The sequence below is a fragment of the Agelaius tricolor genome, unplaced genomic scaffold (genome assembly GCF_023055355.1).
Source record: "Agelaius tricolor isolate 1412-34295 unplaced genomic scaffold, bAgeTri1.0.p SCAF_23, whole genome shotgun sequence".
Taxonomy (NCBI): Eukaryota; Metazoa; Chordata; class Aves; order Passeriformes; family Icteridae; genus Agelaius; species Agelaius tricolor.
Window position 1 is genome coordinate 5,004,574 of NW_027269283.1, and position 19,319 is coordinate 5,023,892.

Sequence of the window (19,319 nt, forward strand, 5' to 3'; positions counted from 1 at the left end):
GCTTCTCCCTTTTGAAGAGCAAAGGGGTTTGCTGATAAATGAGAAGCAAACAGTCATCCCTGTCAGAGTTTAATTCATGCCAGAGCCACCCAGCCAACAGCTGATTGTTCACCGGTGGTTGGCACCCAGACAAGGATTCCTGTTGCCCATGTGCAGCAGACAAGTAAATATTTTGATTCCAACTTGTGCTGTCAGCTAAATGGGCTTTTATATGACTTTATTCCACAAAGTCTGCAAAGAGGACTACTGCTCTGGAACAGTGAGGGATCCAACTCATGTTATTAATCCTCTGTGCGAGTCAAAGGACTGCAAGCTTCAGAGTTCCCCATGTACACTCATGCTGTACCTATGGCTGGGAAAAAATTCAGCCTAAGCCCTTGTCAAGCTTCCTTGCTTTCCATGATTAAGGGAGTCTGTGTAACCAGATGCCTTCTTTGGAAGCTGCTGACCACTGCAACAGGCAGGATGAGCCCAGCAAGGCTGCTCTGTGTCCTGTGCTCTCCCATGCCCTCAGACATGGTGCCATTTATCTATTCTAGCTCTTCCCAAGGCCACAGACCCTGGGGTCAGGGAGGTGCAGCATCACTGGGACTTTGTCTGAGAGCAGCAGGAATTCACAGTGCTCCATGAGAAGAGCTCTGTGTTCTGGTCAGAGAACAAAATATTCTGTTTGTGCCAAGAGTGTACATCAAATAAAACCGGGTTTGGCTGCTGACCCGGGAGCATTTCCCTGGGGCCCTGCACACAGCCCTCTGCTCCCAGCACTGTACTGGCAGCCTGCCCTGGGCTTCAGTGCTGCCCAGGTGTGCAGTGGCTGCACAGGGAGGGGTAAGATGTGCTGACAGGGCTGCCCTGCACATTGGGTGGCCCAGACAAGGGCTCTGCCAGCCCAGTGTGGACACAGTGGCTGAGCCCTGTTCTTCCCTACCAGCTGTGGGCAGAGAAGAGTGCTGGCTCCTGGGAGGAATGCAGGATGCTGTGGGCCATAGGATTCACCAGCAGGCAGAGCCACCAGCTCTCAGTGAGTTACACCAGTGTCTCAGTCTGAGATCCCTGCTCCTTCGCTACTCGGGCAGTAGATCCTAAGGCATAGACCCAGCCTCAGAAATCTTATTCCTGTAAATAGCCAAGAGAGACAAAGTTAAAGGAGCACCTGTATTATCATCTCCTTTTGGAAGGACAAGCAGCTAAATGACTGGTACAGGGCAGATTTGCACCCAGCCCAGAACATGAACCATGTCTGCTCTGGTACTGGAGCTCCTCCATGGCCATCACAGAGGGATGGCCCAATGCTCTCATGGGTCTGTGCCAGCAGACAGACCTTCCTCACCCAATCATGGCCAATCTCACTCCCTGCTGCTCTGAGAAGTATTTTATGTACTGCTGTTTATGTCATGACTATTCCCTTCTGGTTATTCCAGGGTTTCCAGTTTTCAAAGGGTTTTTCTTACTCTCTTAGTTCACTACATTTGTTCCAGATTCTTACTTTTTCCCAAAGTCGGGCTGAGGTTTTCTGGACAGGTGTAAAATTTTCACTTTCATGCAGGATTATGGCTTTTTGGAGACAGAGTTAAAAGTTTTCATACAGATCCCTGTTGCCATTCACTTTTATGGATAAAATAATTTCTTTTTATAACATATTTCAAGCAATTGTAAAGCTCTCAGCTTTGTAAAACTTGGCCTGACAAAGTATCAAGGGTCTTATTCAGATTATGCAATGCAAGAACAATCTAGCAATAATATTTAAATAGGCAACAGCTTTCTGGAGCTATATGTCAAAACCTTAGCTCCACACCATCCCAAGTTAGATATCTCACAGAGATGTCTTGCAGAAGACCCTTTAATAAAAGAAACTGAAAGTGTCTCTTGGGCCAGACACTTTCAGTTGTATTTGATCTAAATTCTGTGTTTGGGGCTGGTTCCTTTCTCTGAGTGAGAAGTAAATGCCAGTCACCACCCAAAGCAGCCTTTGCCCAAATTGCAGTGGTGCCCAATGGCTCCTCACTCACACAGCAGTGGTGGCAGTGATGTGACCTGTCAGGTATGCAGCAAGCCATCAGTGTGACAGCTGTGCTGTTATTTCTGTATGGACAGACACATTTCTGTGTTTGAACCCTCTTTGATGTGCTGCCCACCCTGCACAGGGCTTGTTCCAGGGAGAAACCTCTACAACACACTGGACAGTGTCCCATGGCAGGGCTGAGCTGCTGACAAGGGGACATGGTACCAAACAGGCATTTGCAGTGCAGAATTGAACACAAAAGGGTCTCAGCTCTCCATCTCTATGGCAACCAGCACGAGATCCTGCAGGTCAGACAAGAAGTAGCATTACCTGCTTTCCTGCAGGAAAGAGGGCCCAAACTGAGTGACCAGAAGGGAAAATCCACTTTATTGTGGCTAAGAGGCTCTTTTAGTTGTTGTTTATCCAAGTATTCAGGCACTGTAATTTATCATTATTAATATTATTGACTCTCATCTGTCTTCAAGGATGAGTTGAACAAGAATGTAGCCAGCTAGGCACATGGAAGGATTTTTCTATGCCTCTTCATTGCAGGGGAAGTTCATCCCTATCTCTCCAAGAGCTCCAGCAAACACACCACTTCTGTCCTGAAGACAAAGAGTCACCAGCTTTTCAGTATCTGAACTAATTTGGGAAGTAAGTCTGCTAGATGTTGTGTTACTGGTTAGCAAGAAATTGTATGAAACTGAGAACTAGCATTAATAGAGAAACAGACCTGCTTTTCCCATCTTTATTTGCACAAGAGAGAAAAACAGACTCTTTAATCTACTGGTTTATTAGATAAAATTAAGATGTAGAATTACAGAAACCTGATAAATTTGATATTGAAATGTTGGATGTTGCAGGGAGAAGTGTGTGATCCCATGTTGAAAATAATTATTATTTTAAAGTAAACCACTACATGATAGGGTTCTTTATCCTAATAAACAATATGGAGGGGTTTGTGTGCTCTGAATTTCATCCCAATTCGCTGCATGCTGACTTCCTCATGTAAGCAGGTCATTTTTGGCAAGGCTTGTGGAATATTTACCACTGTTTGTTCCACGGTGCTTCAAACTGGGACACCACCACAGTCCAAACAAGTGAGCTGTGCCTCCTGGCCATGGATCCAGCCCAGAGAGAGCCAGGAGCTGGCCCTGTCAGTGATGGGATCCACACAGCCACATTTGGGAAGCAGTTAGGAGTCATCTTTAATCATTCAGCACTTTCCGTTGGGTTCGTTTAGTTCCAAGCTGGATAATTACAGCCTCATTATTTTTCTTTTTACAATGAAGACAAGCCTGCAAGCCAGGCAGAATAATTTCTTCTGCTACCGTTGCCAAGATATGATAGCACATCTACGCCATAAGGAATTTGTCATGGTATCAGTTTTATTAATGGTAAATAATGACTCTTCAGTTAAGCAACATCTTCACATCAGCTGGTGCCTAACCATAAAACACCAAGCAAATTTGAAACCCTACAGACAGGTAATTGAGTTGATATTCCCAGTGCCCAGCATGTTTCTTGCTGACCTGCATGTGTCAAGCTTTCCACGTTATTTTTTTTCACTGAAATTAATACCCAGCTACAATCAGACTTTAATTTTAAAACCACAAAAGCTCTTCTAAAAATAAGACATCAAAGTTCCCGTGGCAGTAAATAGAGGCCAGGACTAAGGGAAGGGTGGTAGATCAGGTATCAGGGAGTAATTCATCCTGTCTGTCCACCTTCACTGGCTGGAGGGAGAGCTCAGTTCTTGCAGGGACTATTTCTCAGCCAGAACCCACTGTTAGTGTGGCATACACTGAAACACACAGGGGCATTGCCGTGATGGATCTTGCATCAAATTGTTTGAAGACTGTAATGATACAAAATACATGAAAAAAACAGCTTTGAAAAGAAAATATCCACTAGAACTATACTGTGGGCCTGTCCAGGCATTGGGTTCTGCACAAGCCCTGAAAAACAAGGTAGGAAATACAGTTATACCAGCACGCCTTTTAATTGAAAATGTTAAATTGTCCTGTAGAGTCAGAAAAATTTCTGCCATTATCTCAAAAAACCCACAAATTCAGAACTGAGCTATTATTTGCAGCAGGGGGAAGTGACTCTGTTTCTGCCACTGAGATGCCTGGGTACATCAGGCTGAGCACTGTGACCTGCTTTGGTTTCCTACGGCGACGCTCAGGTTGGCAGGAGCACAACACACTCGACGTGCTGTAGAACGGCTGCGTGCATCTGCAGCTCAGCTTTCTCCAGTGTGCTCTGCAGCAGGAAGCTGGTTGTAAGATCCCCTGATAAACCAACACACAGCCCTCAGTTCTTCCCCTTCCTTCCCTTCCAGGATTGAGACTGTGCCTGTTTCTGCCCCCAGTGCATGTGGACGCTGTGAATGCTGAGCCTTGTCAGTTCTTGCCCTGCACTGCCTTCTGCAAACCATTTGATTTACACCCTCTTGGGCAACAGCTCTATTGAACCCAGAGATGTGACTAGCATGGCATTGTATGATTACACTTCCCCAGTGCACTTTTACTTCTAAATAATCTGGGATGGGAAAGACAGTTAGATAAAGAAGAATCTCATGACTCATTCCCCAATGCCACAGAGGTTCAGAACAACCAGAGAAGAGTTAACAGCACAGCCACCCCCCCCAGTAGTATTTCAGAGTTTCTAAATACAGAGTTCCTTTCTGAGCTGGATGCCCATTTTGGTTATCTGAAAAGTATTTCTGGAACTCTTGGCCAACTTTAAACAAACAAACAGGGAGAAATATTTATGAAGATAACACGGCTGAGAGTGTTTGGTTACTGAGTCTCTCTTAAGTTTAAGGTTTTAGTTTTTAGATTATTTCTCTAAAGCTTGTGAATAGAAGAAAAAAGTGCTCTGGAGATGTTAAATCACACAACCATCCCAGCTATGGCTTTGGAATAACAATCATTCAACTTAGCAAATATCAAACGTGGGAAGGGATTTATCTGACGCATCTATATGATCATGTGAACTCCTTTCTCAAGGAGAAACAGTCTCTGCTGGAGACACAAGAGGAAGGAACTGTTTTGCCTTCTTTAAAAAAATATAACAATATAAGCAACTGTAACATGCTCAAAGCTTCCTGGCACCAATGCAAAAATGCAACATCTGAAATGTCAGCTGGTACGCTGGGAGGATTTACATGATTTAAAAGATTTATGAGAAAGAACTATTTCACTGGCTTCAGAGCATCTTGGAAAGCAGCAGTGGGGGGGACAATGGAAAAGAAGGGGAAAAAATCTCCAGCTAGAGAAATTACCATGGCCAGTATGATTCTGTATTGCTCTTTTTAGTGCAAGAAAAAAAATTGGATCAGGCACTCATAGGATTTTAAGCTGCATTTAAAGATGAATGAATGGAGTCTGCCATGAGTCTGGGATATGCCCCTTTTCTCATATTGCATATTGACTCACATAGTCCTGTGGCTCACCTAAAGCCACACAACTCATTGCTGCTCAAGGCAGGATTAAGTCAAGAAATTCCTGACTTTTCCTCCCACTGTTGTTTCACTAGAAGCTGTTCTGCTTATACACAAAGGCTGGCCAGCTGGATTTCAGTGCAGGCTCTCAGGGGAGAGATGGGGTCACAGAGACAGGGGAAATAAATCCTGCCTGAATAAAAAGATAATATATCAAGCAAGGAGAAGGCATGAAACCATTTGAAACTATAAACTCTGCAACATTTATAAGTATGCTTTGGCAATGCTCAAGTGAAGATTGGCTTGGTTTGTGGCTACCCTCTCCTGAAGTGGGTACTTAAGAGCCTGGTCCTCAATTCCCTGCACAGCCTGAGGTGCTCCAGCACCAAAGTGAGCCCAGCTCAGCTCTGCCAGGGGAGCAGGGGTTGGTGCTGGCTCTGCTGAGCTGGGAGGGGAAGGTGCCAGCTCCAGCAATGCCTCTGGCTCCAAGGCTCCTCCTGGGACAGGTACAGCTGACATCAGCCCAGGGCTGGGGCTGATCCAACAGTGCCAGCCCCATCTGGGTCAGATCCTGCACCCCTGGGGACCCTGTGCTGTTTGCAGGGTACCACATTCACCTATCATGAAACTGCTCACTTCCTCCTCCTTTTTACCAGCCATCTGTTGCTAGTGCCTTCCATGGTTCATTCACAGATGTCACTGCAGATCTTTTGTGCAAAATATTTCTTCCAATCTATCTCTGTTTATGTTTTATTGTTACAGGGTTTTTTAATATAAGCTTTTATTTAATTTTATTTAAATACTTTTCAATACATTTAAGTTCCATGAATGCTTCCATAAACAATGAGATGAAAGAGCTCAGTAATATCATTCCAGGGTATTATATTAAGGTGAACATTTTTCTCCATCTGTTTCACCAATAACTTAAACTAATGCAGTTTCCAGACCAGAGCACATGATCTTAAGGGAACTGAAGAGAGTGAAAAGGTCTCTGGTGACATATAAAGACTTAGAGGAGATTGAACAAAGGTGTCCAATAAAATAAATTTCTGGCCAAACAGAACTGGAAAGACACAGAGATTACAATTCCTTCTATCATAACAGCAGTGACTCATCCAGTTGCATAGTCACTTGGGGTGAAAAAGAAAACAGTTACTCAATCTCTCAGGGATTTAGACACAGAAGAATATATTATGCAAGTTTTAGCTGCGTTACTAATGGCCTTGAAGCACACAACTCTACTATGACTCTCACTCAGCTCAGCAGATCACAAATAAGATGACTCACGTATCCATGACATGATAGGAAAATAGAGAGCCTAAGAAGTGCAGAGGCAGGTGCTAATACAGTCACAGAGCACGCAGTCAAGGGAAGAAGAGATTTATAAAATCAGGAGCAAAGGACTGCAGAGAAATCAGTTTGTGCATTTGGAGACTCGAGGGCATGGAGTGGGTTGATTTTTGTTGGTGTCACATCAGGAGGCTGTGAGTGTGAAGCCAGGCTGTGTGCAGAGAGGAGCCAGGCTCTGGGGACACTCACCTGTGTGTCCCCAGGGAATGGCAGCAGAGCTGGCCCTGGTGTCTGCATGGCAGCGCTGAGCGAGCTGTGCACAGCACCCAGGGAGATCACACACCACTGAAACTCATCCACAAACTTTACAATATTTATACTTGGCAGGACTTCCTACCCTGCTGTGCATTGTGATTTTGTAGAAGCTGTTAACTCTGATTGTTTAAAGACTAATTAAACCCACTGGTGGTGCCAGCCATAGCAGTATTTTGCCCATTATCTCATGACTTACCTCCTCATGGATGAGGGCTTTGATAGCTGTTCTCAAAGCACTGCTTAAAAGCTGAATAGTTGGGCAGAGCTCAACTCAAATTCTGGACTAAACAGCTGGAAAAACAGTTGTTCCAAGAAAACTGTAATTCTTTATGCTCTGGAGCTCAAATCAAAGCACAGATGTAAATGTAGCTTAAAGCTAAACACTTTACAGAAGTCAAATAATTAGGAGGATCATATTAGAAAGGTTTGCCAATACATCTAAATTTGGAAGTTTATGCTGGTCAGAGCACAGTAAGATGTTTAGACCTGCATATGAGTCAAGCCAAGGCTATTATAGAAACACAGACATTGTCTGATTATAATTTTTTAATTTTTACAGGCAGTTTGGCACAGCCATTCCAAGTTGCATTTCCCATCGCCTGACTGAAAGATTCTGGATGGTCAAAGGATTATTCAATTATAATGTGTCTGTGTGATCTATTACCTGCAAAAACACAGCCCATGAAAAGCAGGAACTCTCACATACTTAGGGGAAGATCAGGAAAAATTCTGTGTTTTTGTTATCACAGAAAGGAGACCCTTGAGAGTAACAAGAATAGCACTAACGCACAAGCTTGAGTGACAATTTTTTATGAGCTCAGTTGCACAAAGGAACTGCAGAGAACTGCTTTCAAATGACTAAATCTGACACATTTCCTTTAAATATTACCTAATTCCACGGGGTTTATTCTAGGCATTTCAGCTCACATATGTATGGGATGTAATGTATAGATACAGAAGGGATGCACCATTTCTTTCTGCTGCCAGAGCTGATTAGCAAACCAGAGCAGGGTATTTTTGTACAAACCAGGATAACCTCCTGCCACATCCTGTCTCGTTCCCAGAGCTGACAGTCCTTAGGCTGACTTCATCCTTATCTCCTGTTAAACATGGAGGGGTTTAGGTGATGTGATGCAGAATCAGAGGGGGTTTATGCTGGGAAGTAAAATGAGCACTTGGAAATCTCTTGTTACGTGGACAGTGGAAGGAAAAAGCTTTTTATCTGCATCCTTTGTCTGTGCCCAGCATAACCCAGTGGAGGATCACCAGTACTTAACAAAACTATTTGTCTCATAAATTTCCTGAGAAGAAAACACTTACAGGTTCAAGATTTAGATGAGTTTCATCGCTGCATTACTAATACACAATATTCCAATGTATTGGAGTTATTTGCCCAGGATTACTGGGAACACAGAATTTGTGATTGTGCCTTTATTCTGCATATATTCACTGGAACAAACAGTGAGGGAGCAGGGATATGGCAAAAGCCTTCTTAGAGATCCAGCTGGTGCAACCATAAGGGTAATAAAAATACATCAGCAATAAAGTAAAGGCTCATCTATTATCTGAAAGAAGCACAGTTACAATGATTTATGGAGTGACCTTTTTTTGAAAGAAACCTGTATGTCCTCATGAATAAGGCTGATTGCAAGAGATGATACTGCTAACATAGTGTTCATATATTCTGAGTGTTAAAACTGCTGTGGAAAATAAGTGGCAGGTTTACTGGATGCTCTTTGTCATTTCTTGGCAATTTCAGATGGCACTAAAGCTGTCATTCTGATTATTAGTGCCTTTCTGTGATGGAAGCAGGTTTTTTGGGAGCAGGGACTGTGTGAAGGGTCTGACAGAGTGTAAAGTGATGTGCAATAGCTGGAACTGTTACAGCCAGAAAATATCCTGTAACCCCAGCTGGTCAGTTCTGCCCTGTGATATTGTGCAACACTAATGCCAATTAAAACCAATGCAAACTGCTTTTCTAAACCTCTGTGCAAACTTTTGTCACATCCTTGTGCTGTTACATCATCACAGCCAACTCTCATCCATTTCATTTGCTCCCAGACGTTTGTGAGGAGGAGTGAAATCACTCAGCTGTCCCTCTCCAACTCCCCCAGGCTGCAGCCTGTGCATTGTGCTGGGAATCCAGACCAGCACCGTGCTCTGGGCAGCTGCAGAACAACACCTCCTTTCACCTGGCTCCTCCACCTTCCTCTTCTCCCAAGTTAAAGGAGCCCACCTGCAGCTTTTGCAGCTGTGTACCTTCCAAGTATGAACTGAGCCAGGTGTGAACTGCTCTAGAAATGTCACCTTGAGAAACTCCACCTCTGAAAAGCTCCTGAGCTTTCCCACTTCCACCCAGAGTTCAACACTACAGGGCAAAATTCATGGACAGCGCTCAGTGAGTCATAAAGGAAAAGAGGGGCAGCAAAGTGGTATTAGGAAAAGGTTCTTCATCCCAAAGGACAGGCTGGGACAGGCTCTCCAAGGCATGGTCACTGCCCCAAGCCTGCCAGAGCTCAAGGAGTGTTCGGACAACAGTCCCAGGCACATGGTGGGATTCTGGGCTGTACGTGCACGGCTGTGAGCTGGGCTCCATGATGCTGATGGAGCTGTCCCAGCCTGGGGCATTCTGTGTGATGTGAGTTCTGGGATTCTCAGGGCTGTGAGCTGGGCTCCATGATCCTGTGTCGCCTTGATTTTTTAAGATTTTCCAAGCCTTCTGATGTTTACATTCTTGTAACGAACTTTCTCACACACTTTCAGTAAATAACTTATTGTTTTGCATTCTTTCATAGAAGAAGAGAAATTTGATCAACTGTTAGTTTGTCCAGTGTCATTGGAGAGGTGGCACTTTCACCCTCCAATCCACTGTCACTTTTAAAAGACTATAAATGTTAGAATCAGAAAATAAACTTCCCTTTTCTTCACCTTAAAAACAACGCGTGCACTCGTGTTGTTTCGTGTCCTATAGCAACAATCCTGATGGATCTGTCCCAGCCTGGGACATTCTGTGTGATGTGAGTTCTGGGATTCTCAGGGCTGTGAGCTGGAATCCATGATCCTGATGGATCTGTTCCACCCTGGGACATTCTGTGTGATGTGAATTCTGGAGCACAAGCACTTTGTGTGTGTGTTACCACGATCGCTCAAGAGTGGGAATGAGTTACGCATTCTGCCAGGCTCAAACAGCTTCGAGAGGCTGGGCAGGTCCCTGGTGCCCTGGCAGGGCAGGTGACAGCAGTGTCGCCAGCCCCCGGGCCGCGGCCACTGCTCGCACCACGGTCCCCACAGGCTCAACATGAAGTGGCAGAAGGCTCCCCGCTCGCTTCCTCCGGCATGCCGCTCGTGGCGGTGCCGCCGGTGAGTCACGGTGACGCGGGTGTCACTCACCGGGCGGTGACGTCTGTCACCGCGCCGGGCGTGCCCCGTGGGCCCGAGGGCTCGGAGACACCCGGGGCACGACCCGCGCCCAGGCGCCCTGCGGGCTGCTGGTGCCCAGGGGAAGGGAAAGGCGGTGCGCTGTGTCACAATGCCGGGCGGGGCGGTGCCAGCCCGGTGCCAATCCCCCGGTGCAGGCCGGTGCCCGCCACCCGCGCTGCTGCCATGGCAACGGCTGCGCGCCCCGGCACCGCCGAGCGCCCCCAGCGGCCGCGGGCAGCTATGGAACGGCTGCCGTGCTGCCCAACGGCCTCACTCATTGGCTGTCACGCTGTAGGAACCGCCCATTCACTGTCCTTCTGACCAATCAGCGTCCTCCCTTCCCCTCGGCGAAGGCGGAAGAAGTGTTGATAAACAACATCGCCCCGCCCCTGCCCTCGCTGACCCTTCCGCTCCTCCCCCTGGCGCGGGGCTGCATCGCGCCTTCTCATTGGCGGGCGGCCGTCCCCACGCTGGGAAGCAGCCAATGAGCGTTGGTGGCGGCGGCTCGGGGCGGAGCCCGACTGGCACCGCCCCCGGCCGCGGGCAGTGGGCGGAAGCAGGAAGCGGGCGGAGGGCGGCGGCGGCGGCGCCATGGGGGCCGTGCTCGGGGTCTGCTCGCTGGCCAGCTGGGTGAGTACGGGCTCCGCTCCTGCCCCGAGCCTGCCCCTCACACCCCGAACCTACCCTCACATCCCGGGGAGCGCGGCCGGCCCGGAGCGGTGCTTCCGCTGGCGGCCCGCGTCGGGCCCGGAGTGGGACCACGCGGAGTCCCCGCGGGCGCGGTCCCGGGCCCGCCGGAGCCGGGGCGGCTCCAGCCCCTCGGAGCAGAGCGGTGCCCGGCTGGAGCCGGCCCTGTCCTTGCCAAAGCGGGTGGCTGGGGGACGGGGCCCGCCCTGGCGAGGCCCCGGGGCAGCCCGGGCCGATAAACTCGGTTATCTCCGGGTGTTCGCAAACGCGCTGACAAAAACACCGATTAGCGGCTTATCTGTGCGGGCGGGGAGTGGAGTGTCTCTAAATGCGGCTCGGGTTTTCCTCTCGGTGTCGCCTAACGCGCAGGTGTCAGCTTCGAGGGGAATGCCCTTACTATTCCTTTCTGTGCCCTTCAGATTCCCTGTCTGTGCAGCGGTGCCTCGTGTTTGCTGTGCCGATGTTGCCCCAACAGCAAGAATTCGACAGTGACACGACTTATCTATGCCTTCCTCCTCCTCCTCAGCACTGCGCTTGCCTGCATTATGCTGGCACCAGGCATGGAAGAGCAGCTGAAAAAGGTATGGAGGGGGAAAATCTTTTTCTGACTGTTTTAAATGCCATTACTTGTGCCAGTGACTATTGATTTTCTTTACTTGGAATGGATTATGTGTGAGACACAAACACCCAAGTGTCCTTGTTCCTGATTTAAGAGGCTGGATGTACTGAATGGCTTCTGGCTGAAACAGCAAATTCTGTGAATGTTCCTTTTTTAGTATGTACCTGGTCTCTGAAATCTGACCAGACCTGGAGACTGTCAGTTGTTATCAGAGGCCTGCTGCTGTGGTATCTTAATCTTCCTGGGTGAAGAGTGTTGACATGGGGAGAGACAGATGATAATGAGGTCTGAGCACAAGGTTTTTTTTCCTCTGATCTCTCAGAAGTTTGTTGATTGAAGGCCTTGCAAATGCAGACATAAATTCACAATGAAATGTAAATTCACAATGGAATGTGAATTTATCTTTACCCAGATACCCGGATTTTGTGACGACGGGCTCCACACCCAGATCCCCCACCTGGAGGGCTTTGTCAGCTGTGATGTGTTTGTGGGGTACAGAGCTGTCTATCGTGTCAGCTTTGCCATGGCCGTGTTCTTCTTCCTCCTCTCCCTGCTCATGATAGAAGTGAAAACCAGTAACGACCCCAGAGCTTCCATACACAATGGGTATGTGTGAGCCAGCTGGCTGCCCTTCCCTCCAGCTGCTTTCCTCCTTCCAGCTTCTCTGCTGAGCACAGTGGAAATTCCTTTAGGCATACACAGACAGCTTCAGCTTTCTTTTGGACCCAGTACAGAGTAGTGCTTTGGGCTCCTTAAAAGATCCCTATTTATGTAAGATGTTGAGGGTGCCACACTGAGGTGGGGTAACCAAAAGGGCAGTGCTCTGTGTTTCCATAGAGATGTCAGATTGCAGCTGGTTTATATTTCTGACCTTGTGCTGCCTCTGGCACTCATTGGGTCATTCTCAAGGCCAGTCTGACCCAGCCAGCAGAAACTGGTTTCTGATTTCCAATTCCCTGATTTAACTGAGTTAGTTTTGGGCTGGGTGACTGAATCATCATAGAGTCATTTAATTGGAAAGGGACCTTTGGAAAGCATAGAATCATAAAATTATAGAGTGGTTTGAGTTGGAAGAGACCTTAAGACCATCCACTTCCAACCCCCTGCTGTGGGCTGGGGCACTTTCCACTGGGCCAGGTGGTTCAGAGCCCCATCCAGCCTGGCCTTGAGCACTGCCAGGGATGGGAAGTCCTCGACCTCCCTGGTCAACAGGATCATATGATCCAAAGCCCTGGTTGGAGCAGGACCAAGCTGCTTACAGATCATGTAGCAGCACATGACTGCTGTGTGGGAACTCACTGTGTGTGGAGTAAGACCAATATTTATGATTTCTGTCTTCTTTTAAAGGTTCTGGTTCTTCAAAATAGCTGCCATCGTGGCTATCATGGTTGGAGCATTTTATATCCCTGAAGGGCCTTTCACAAGAGGTACAGTTGATGTTCATCATGGAATTCTGAATTGTATAAGGTCAATCCTTTTCACAGATTAATTGGCAATACTGAAAGTTCTTTTGTAGAAGATGCAGCTTCTGCCCATCTTTGTTGGAGTACCTTGGTCCATCCAGTATTTTGGTGACCAGCTGAAGTTATGGCAATAAGAAATCCCTTTTCAACCTAATAGGTTTTGATTATTAATAATTTTCTACTTCATGACACAGCCACTACTGAGCTGATCTTCTGACACTAGACTGGGGGCAACTTGGGAGACTGACAACTGCTAAATACTTCCCTAGAGTCTCTGAAAAATCTCTGTGGGAAACCTCTACTGTCTGGCCACATCAGAGAAACCTGAAGAGGTTGTTGACCCTCAAAGAAATGTGGCATGATGGCACTTATGTACACAAAGATGCCACATGTTAGATGATGCCTCATTCTGAAAATGTGTTGGGCTGAACATCCCCATGCTCAGCTTGACCAGCATTGGCTGCATCCCTGAAGAGCTGGGATTCCTTCCATGCTCTAGATTGAGGCAAAGTCATTAACAGCATTTCTAATTACAGTTTCAGGTTTTTTCATTTTTTGTTTGCAGTATAATCAAGACTTTTTCTGTTTTTAAACAGAGGTAGCATCCAGATGATGAAAGCTAACCCTTTTTTCTTGCACTCTTTTCTAGCTTGGTTTTGGATTGGTGTTTCTGGAGCCTTCTGCTTCATTCTTATCCAGTTGGTTCTACTTGTGGATTTTGCTCACTCTTGGAATGAGAGCTGGGTTGAGAAGATGGAAGAGGGGAATTCCAAATGCTGGTATGCAGGTAAGAATCTTAGCCTGTAAAGAATTTGTTTGTACTGGCCAGTACCCTGCAGAATATCATTTACTGGTTTGCAGACATACCTAGAATTAAACTGCACAGTGTCCCTGAGTCACTGCTGTAAACTCCTGAAATTAATAGCAGCAGTGTTTCCTTTTTCTTGTTCCATAAAATGTGAAATATTTTAGGCTTGTGAGTAGCACATCTGACAGTCCTAATAAACCACACTTGCCTGGTTTGCAGGGTGTGTGCAAGCTCAGAGCCTGGTTCTCTTCAAACCTGAGCTCTGCTGTGTCCCCAGGAGCTCAGTTGTGTCTGTGACAGTGGCTGCAGTGCCACACTGAGTGTGCCTTGGTGCCTGCTCCCCAGCTGGCCACTAATTACAAACTGCTAATTGTTGTGGTTCTTAGCTCATAGCTAAGAGTGCTGCAACAGCATTATGTAGCTTCTTACAAAGAACAGAGTGGAAACAAAAATGGGTGACCTCAAGCACAGGAATCTAGGGCAGGTAAATGTCCATGAGAAGTGTGCAAAAGCACTTTCTCATTATGCCACTGTGGCCTGATACCAGTTACACTAATTAAACTGCTGCTGAGAGGCAGGTCCTGTTCCCCTGATGGTACACTTTCTCTGAGCTGCTTAGTGAGCCCAAGCAGAAATTTAGCCATACCTTACAAAAATGCACTCTCCTAGTCTGGTTTGGTCACCCAGGCTGCCAGGTGAGGAAGAAAGAGTGTCTTTTTGCAGTGTTAGCTGGACATTAAGCCATCTCAGATGTACTACTAAAACTGTATGTGTAATGTAAATTTTCTTTTTCCCCCCAGCTCTGTTGTCCTGTACAAGCCTGTTCTATGCCTTGTCCCTGGTTTTTGTCATTCTCTTCTACGTTTTCTACACGAAGCCTGATGCCTGCACTGAGAACAAGTTCTTCATAAGCTTTAACATGATCCTGTGCATTACTGTGTCCATTGTTTCTATCCTTCCAAAAGTTCAGGTAATACTTTCCTCTGCTCTTTTCTTCTGACATACCAAGCACGGAAGTGAGAAGGATGTAGTAGCAGTTCAGTCAGAGATAAGAACTTTAAAACTTGGCTATCATAGCTATGCTAGTTAGCAACTTAAAAATAAAATCTTACTCTGAAACCATTTTACTACATAGTGACACATTTCCTGAAGAGAGGCTTTTTTTAGCTAACATGGTTTTGGACTTTGTTTCCATGTGGAGGACTGCTGGCATGGTTTTAGTGGTGAAGGCCCTGGCAGAACAGAGGAATCTGTTAGGGAGTAGCAAAATAGCTGGAGATTTATTTGCTTAATACTGTGGCTTTGAAATTAGGGGTAAACTTGTTTAATATAAGAGGAAAGTTGCATGTTACTTGATTCTGAACTGGTATTGCTCAAATCACATGCCAGATTCACATCTACAAAATTGTTTTAAAAGGTTGAGATTAACTCAGTAACAGCCTGTAACTGAGTCTTGGGCACAAAAAAAAGGATTTGGTTTGCTTTTTCTTCCTCTGTTTGAGTTGCTTTTTGCATAAATTACATAACTCTAAGGAATTTCTTCCAGTCTTTCAAACATAGAACAAAGCCCAGTAGCGATGGTTTTCATGCTAGTAATAGTTTTATCTGTGGTAGTGGGGTAAAACCTTCCAACTCCAGGTAAACCTTGCCCTTTTGACCTTGGCTTGCTCTTCTGCTTTGGAACAGGAACATCAGCCTCGCTCGGGCCTCCTCCAGTCCTCTGTCATCACACTCTACACCATGTACCTCACTTGGGCAGCCATGTCCAATGAGCCTGGTAAGCAGCACTCTGTCTTGACTCACATATTTTGGTGTGAAAGCAGAGGTTGATGGTTATTACAGATCACTCTGTGGGAATTGCTGATCTGTTCAAATCAAATCCAGTGAGGCTGAAAACCTGACTTGACTGATACCATCAAACTGCCTCTTTGCAGAACAAAACTGGAGTGTTATAGGGAGGGAAAAAAGAAACAGTGTCAGGGCATTCTGATGTTATTTATTTATTGTACTCTAGTCTAGTTCACAGGCAGGAAAAATATTGCAGGCAATTTCTGCCTCTGGAGAATCAAAGAGATCAGCAGTTAAAGGGAATGAAAAATTGCAAGTTTACCTTGTCATCTTTTCTTAGCTACATGCTGGCATCTCTCTAATCTGCCTTGAAATGCCTTTCAGAAAGAAACTGTAACCCCAGTCTGCTGAACATCATCACCCAGATCGCTGCACCCACAGCTGTTCCAGCCAATGCCACTGTCCCTCCTGCCACTCCTGCTCCACCCAAGTCCCTGCAGTGGTGGGATGCCCAGAGTGTTGTTGGACTGGTTATCTTTGTCCTTTGCCTCTTGTACTCCAGGTAGGATCTGCACTGCTAACCAGTGGTAAAGAATTGGGGTTTGCCTCCTTTGTTTGAATCTGTTTGAACCTTTGCAAAATGTACCTGCATTTATTCACAGCCAGCTGCCGTCTCAGGCCTGAGGCCAAATGTGGCTCATAAATCTGCATTTTGCTTTGTGCATGAGGATAAGCCTTGTCAGCCCAATCCAGATAACAAAACAACATGTGTTACAAGATGATTGGAGGGATGGAGCACCTCTCCTGTGAGGAAAGGCTGGGAGAACTGGGTTTGTTCAGCCTGGAGAAAGGAAGGTTTTGGGTTGGGGTGATCTAATTGTGGCTTTCCAGTGTCTGAAGGGAGCCTACAAGGACCATGGAGAGAGACTTTTACAAGGTCATGGACTGAAACTGGAAGAGTAAGTTTAGATTAAGTATTAGGAAAAAAATCTTTACTGTGAGGGTGATGAGGCACTGGAATGGTTGTCCAGAGAAGTTGTGGGTGCTGCATCCCTGGAAGTGTTCAAGGCCAGGCTGGATGGAGCTGTGAGCAACTTGGTCTAGGTGTAATGTGTCCCTGCCCGCAGCAGGTGGATTGGAACTAGATAATCTTTGGGGTTCCTTCCAAACCACACCTTTCTATGATCTGGGACTAGGAATGCTGTTTAATTAAGTTAACAAAAGCTTGGATGAAAACAGTTGGAGAAATTTCCTTATGCTTCGAAATGGATGATTTGCTAGTCCCATACATTCATTGTGGCCTATTGCTTGCTTGCTTATCAAACACAGCTGCCTGTAAAAGGAGTTGTTAACCACGTCTCTGTTTGGGTCACCCTGCAGCATCCGCTCTTCAAGCAACAGCCAGGTGAACAAGCTGACCCTGTCAGGCAGTGACACTGCCATCCTGGAGGACAGCGTGGGCACAGGCAGTGGCACGGCCGAGGAGGGCGAGGTGCGCCGTGTCACGGACAATGAGAAGGACGGTGTCCAGTACAGCTACACCTTCTTCCACTTCATGCTCTTCCTCGCCTCTCTGTACATCATGATGACACTCACCAACTGGTACAGGTAAGAGCCAGAGGGGAGGGGATGGGTTCTGTGTGGATGGGGGACTCCTCCTCCTGCCAGGCTGGTGAAGGGGCTGTCTCTGTGCCAGCTGCAGTAGAGCTGTGACTTCTCAATTTAGTGTTACTCAATTGAGGTGTGAGAAGGCAGCACAACACAGTCAGCAGCTGTGGTTCCAGGGCACTACTTCAGAGCTGCAAGGGCAGAAAGTGTGGCTGCTGTTCTTCAGCTGGAGGAGTAGCAGGAAGGTTACACATGGAATTGGTTTCAGGTGGCCTCCTGCAAAGTTTGTTAGAAGCCAAACTTATAAACTGCTGTGTTAGTGGCTCTCCATCCTGGGAAAGATGTGCAGGGACAGCCCTATGTGCTGCTTATCAGAGATGGGATTTCCTACATCTGTTGGAAACACTTGGGCGTGCCCTCTGCTGCTGCAGCTCACAACCACTGCTCCCAGGACATGGTATAAATTAGCAAATACCTCCTTGAACGGCAGCACATCAGCATGGGCAAGCAGGCTTGAAAACTGGGTTCCAGGAACCACAGCCTGTGATGGAGCCACAGGAAACTGCTGGCTTAGTTGTCTCACTGTGTTCTCACAAAGGCTCTTGCATTGGAGTGCCCCAAAGGATTGCCCTCACTTCAGATTCATGAGAGAGGTTCCAAGGAACAGGGGGAGGTGCTTTCTGTGTCTGCTAATGGACTTTTTTACTTTTTAGCCCTGATGCAGATTTCAAAACCATGACAAGTAAGTGGCCAGCCGTGTGGGTGAAGATTACCTCCAGCTGGGTTTGTCTGCTTCTCTATCTCTGGACCTTAGTGGCTCCTCTTGTCCTTACTAATAGAGACTTCAGTTAAGTTCCTGCACCTTCTGAGCTTACAACAGTGGGGAACTCTTTGCTGACAGCCAAAATGTTCATTTATTGCTTTAGTTACTGTTTCGTATGTTGGTATTAAAATGCAGTTGGATAGACAGTTATGTATTGCATAATGCTTGATGCAGCACCAAAATTATCAGTTATCTTTCTATTTTAACCTTTACCAGGGTTATCTTATTACTGCATTTTAAAAATTCACTACAGCTGTGCTGTCAAAGCACAAAAGAATTTATCTATTCTGTCCAAGAGCCACAACCTTCTACTGAATAGAAGTTAACATTTAGTTAGATATGAAGTAATATATTTTAAAGAGCAATTATAATCAGCATAATGCACTACTCTGCTCATGCTTCAGTTTCTGGAAGTTTAAGCCATGCTGCTTGATTTCTACATTCCACTGCTAAAGTTTATTTACAAGAAAAGTTTATTTAAATTACTTAACTTTGTGTTGTGGCAAAAAGCACCCTTATTCCTCACCAAAAGAACAACTCTGAAGTTGAAAAACTGGTTAACTCATAATTCTTTTTAAGACAAACTTGCCCTTTTTTAGAGGCAATTTCTGTGGTAACTTCTTTTTTAGAATGTTTGCCAAATGGAGTGGTAAGTGTATGAGTAGTTTAATCAACTTTATGATTATGTTGGAAAATAGAGCTTATTGATTGATTGGTTTCAGTTGTCCAATATGCTTAATAAAAGTAACATACATGGAATTATTATTATTGGCTCTAAGGCATTTGCACTGTAAACTCATTTGAATAAAGCAAACTAACTACTGAGTGGCCCAGCTCTGTTGAAGTATTAAGCAGCAGCAGTTCCTTCTCCAGTGGAAAATACCCCATGCAGTCTCCAGGTGGATGTGACTGGTTGTTTTATCTGTGCAGTAAATACTAAGTGACAGATTTTTTTGAAACAAACAGTATTTTGTGTGAGCCTGTGAGTCTGTGAGTGTCAAATCCTGTTCCTTGAAGTTGCTCAGTTTAAGTGAACTTTTGTTCTCCA

The 19,319-nt window shown here is 46.1% G+C and overlaps 2 protein-coding genes across 2 annotated transcripts in view; one reads left to right on the forward strand and one right to left on the reverse strand.

Annotated features, from left to right (window-relative positions):
* The window catches only part of PKIG (cAMP-dependent protein kinase inhibitor gamma), a 35,144-nt gene extending 23,859 nt beyond the window's left edge, over nucleotides 1-11,285 (reverse strand). Inside the window, exon 1 of the mRNA XM_071446865.1 lies at nucleotides 11,160-11,285. The gene's annotated coding sequence lies outside the window, so the exon portion shown is untranslated. The remainder of the gene's footprint in view (nucleotides 1-11,159) is intronic.
* On the forward strand, nucleotides 10,962-19,096 carry SERINC3 (serine incorporator 3). Its single transcript, XM_071446856.1, has 10 exons — nucleotides 10,962-11,105; nucleotides 11,582-11,743; nucleotides 12,194-12,387; nucleotides 13,129-13,208; nucleotides 13,894-14,031; nucleotides 14,853-15,022; nucleotides 15,739-15,829; nucleotides 16,225-16,402; nucleotides 17,221-17,448; nucleotides 18,162-19,096. The coding sequence occupies exons 1-10, from the start codon at nucleotides 11,067-11,069 to the stop codon at nucleotides 18,298-18,300; spliced, it is 1,419 nt and encodes a 472-aa protein (XP_071302957.1). The 5' UTR covers nucleotides 10,962-11,066; the 3' UTR covers nucleotides 18,301-19,096.
* The last annotated feature ends 223 nt before the right edge of the window (nucleotides 19,097-19,319 follow it).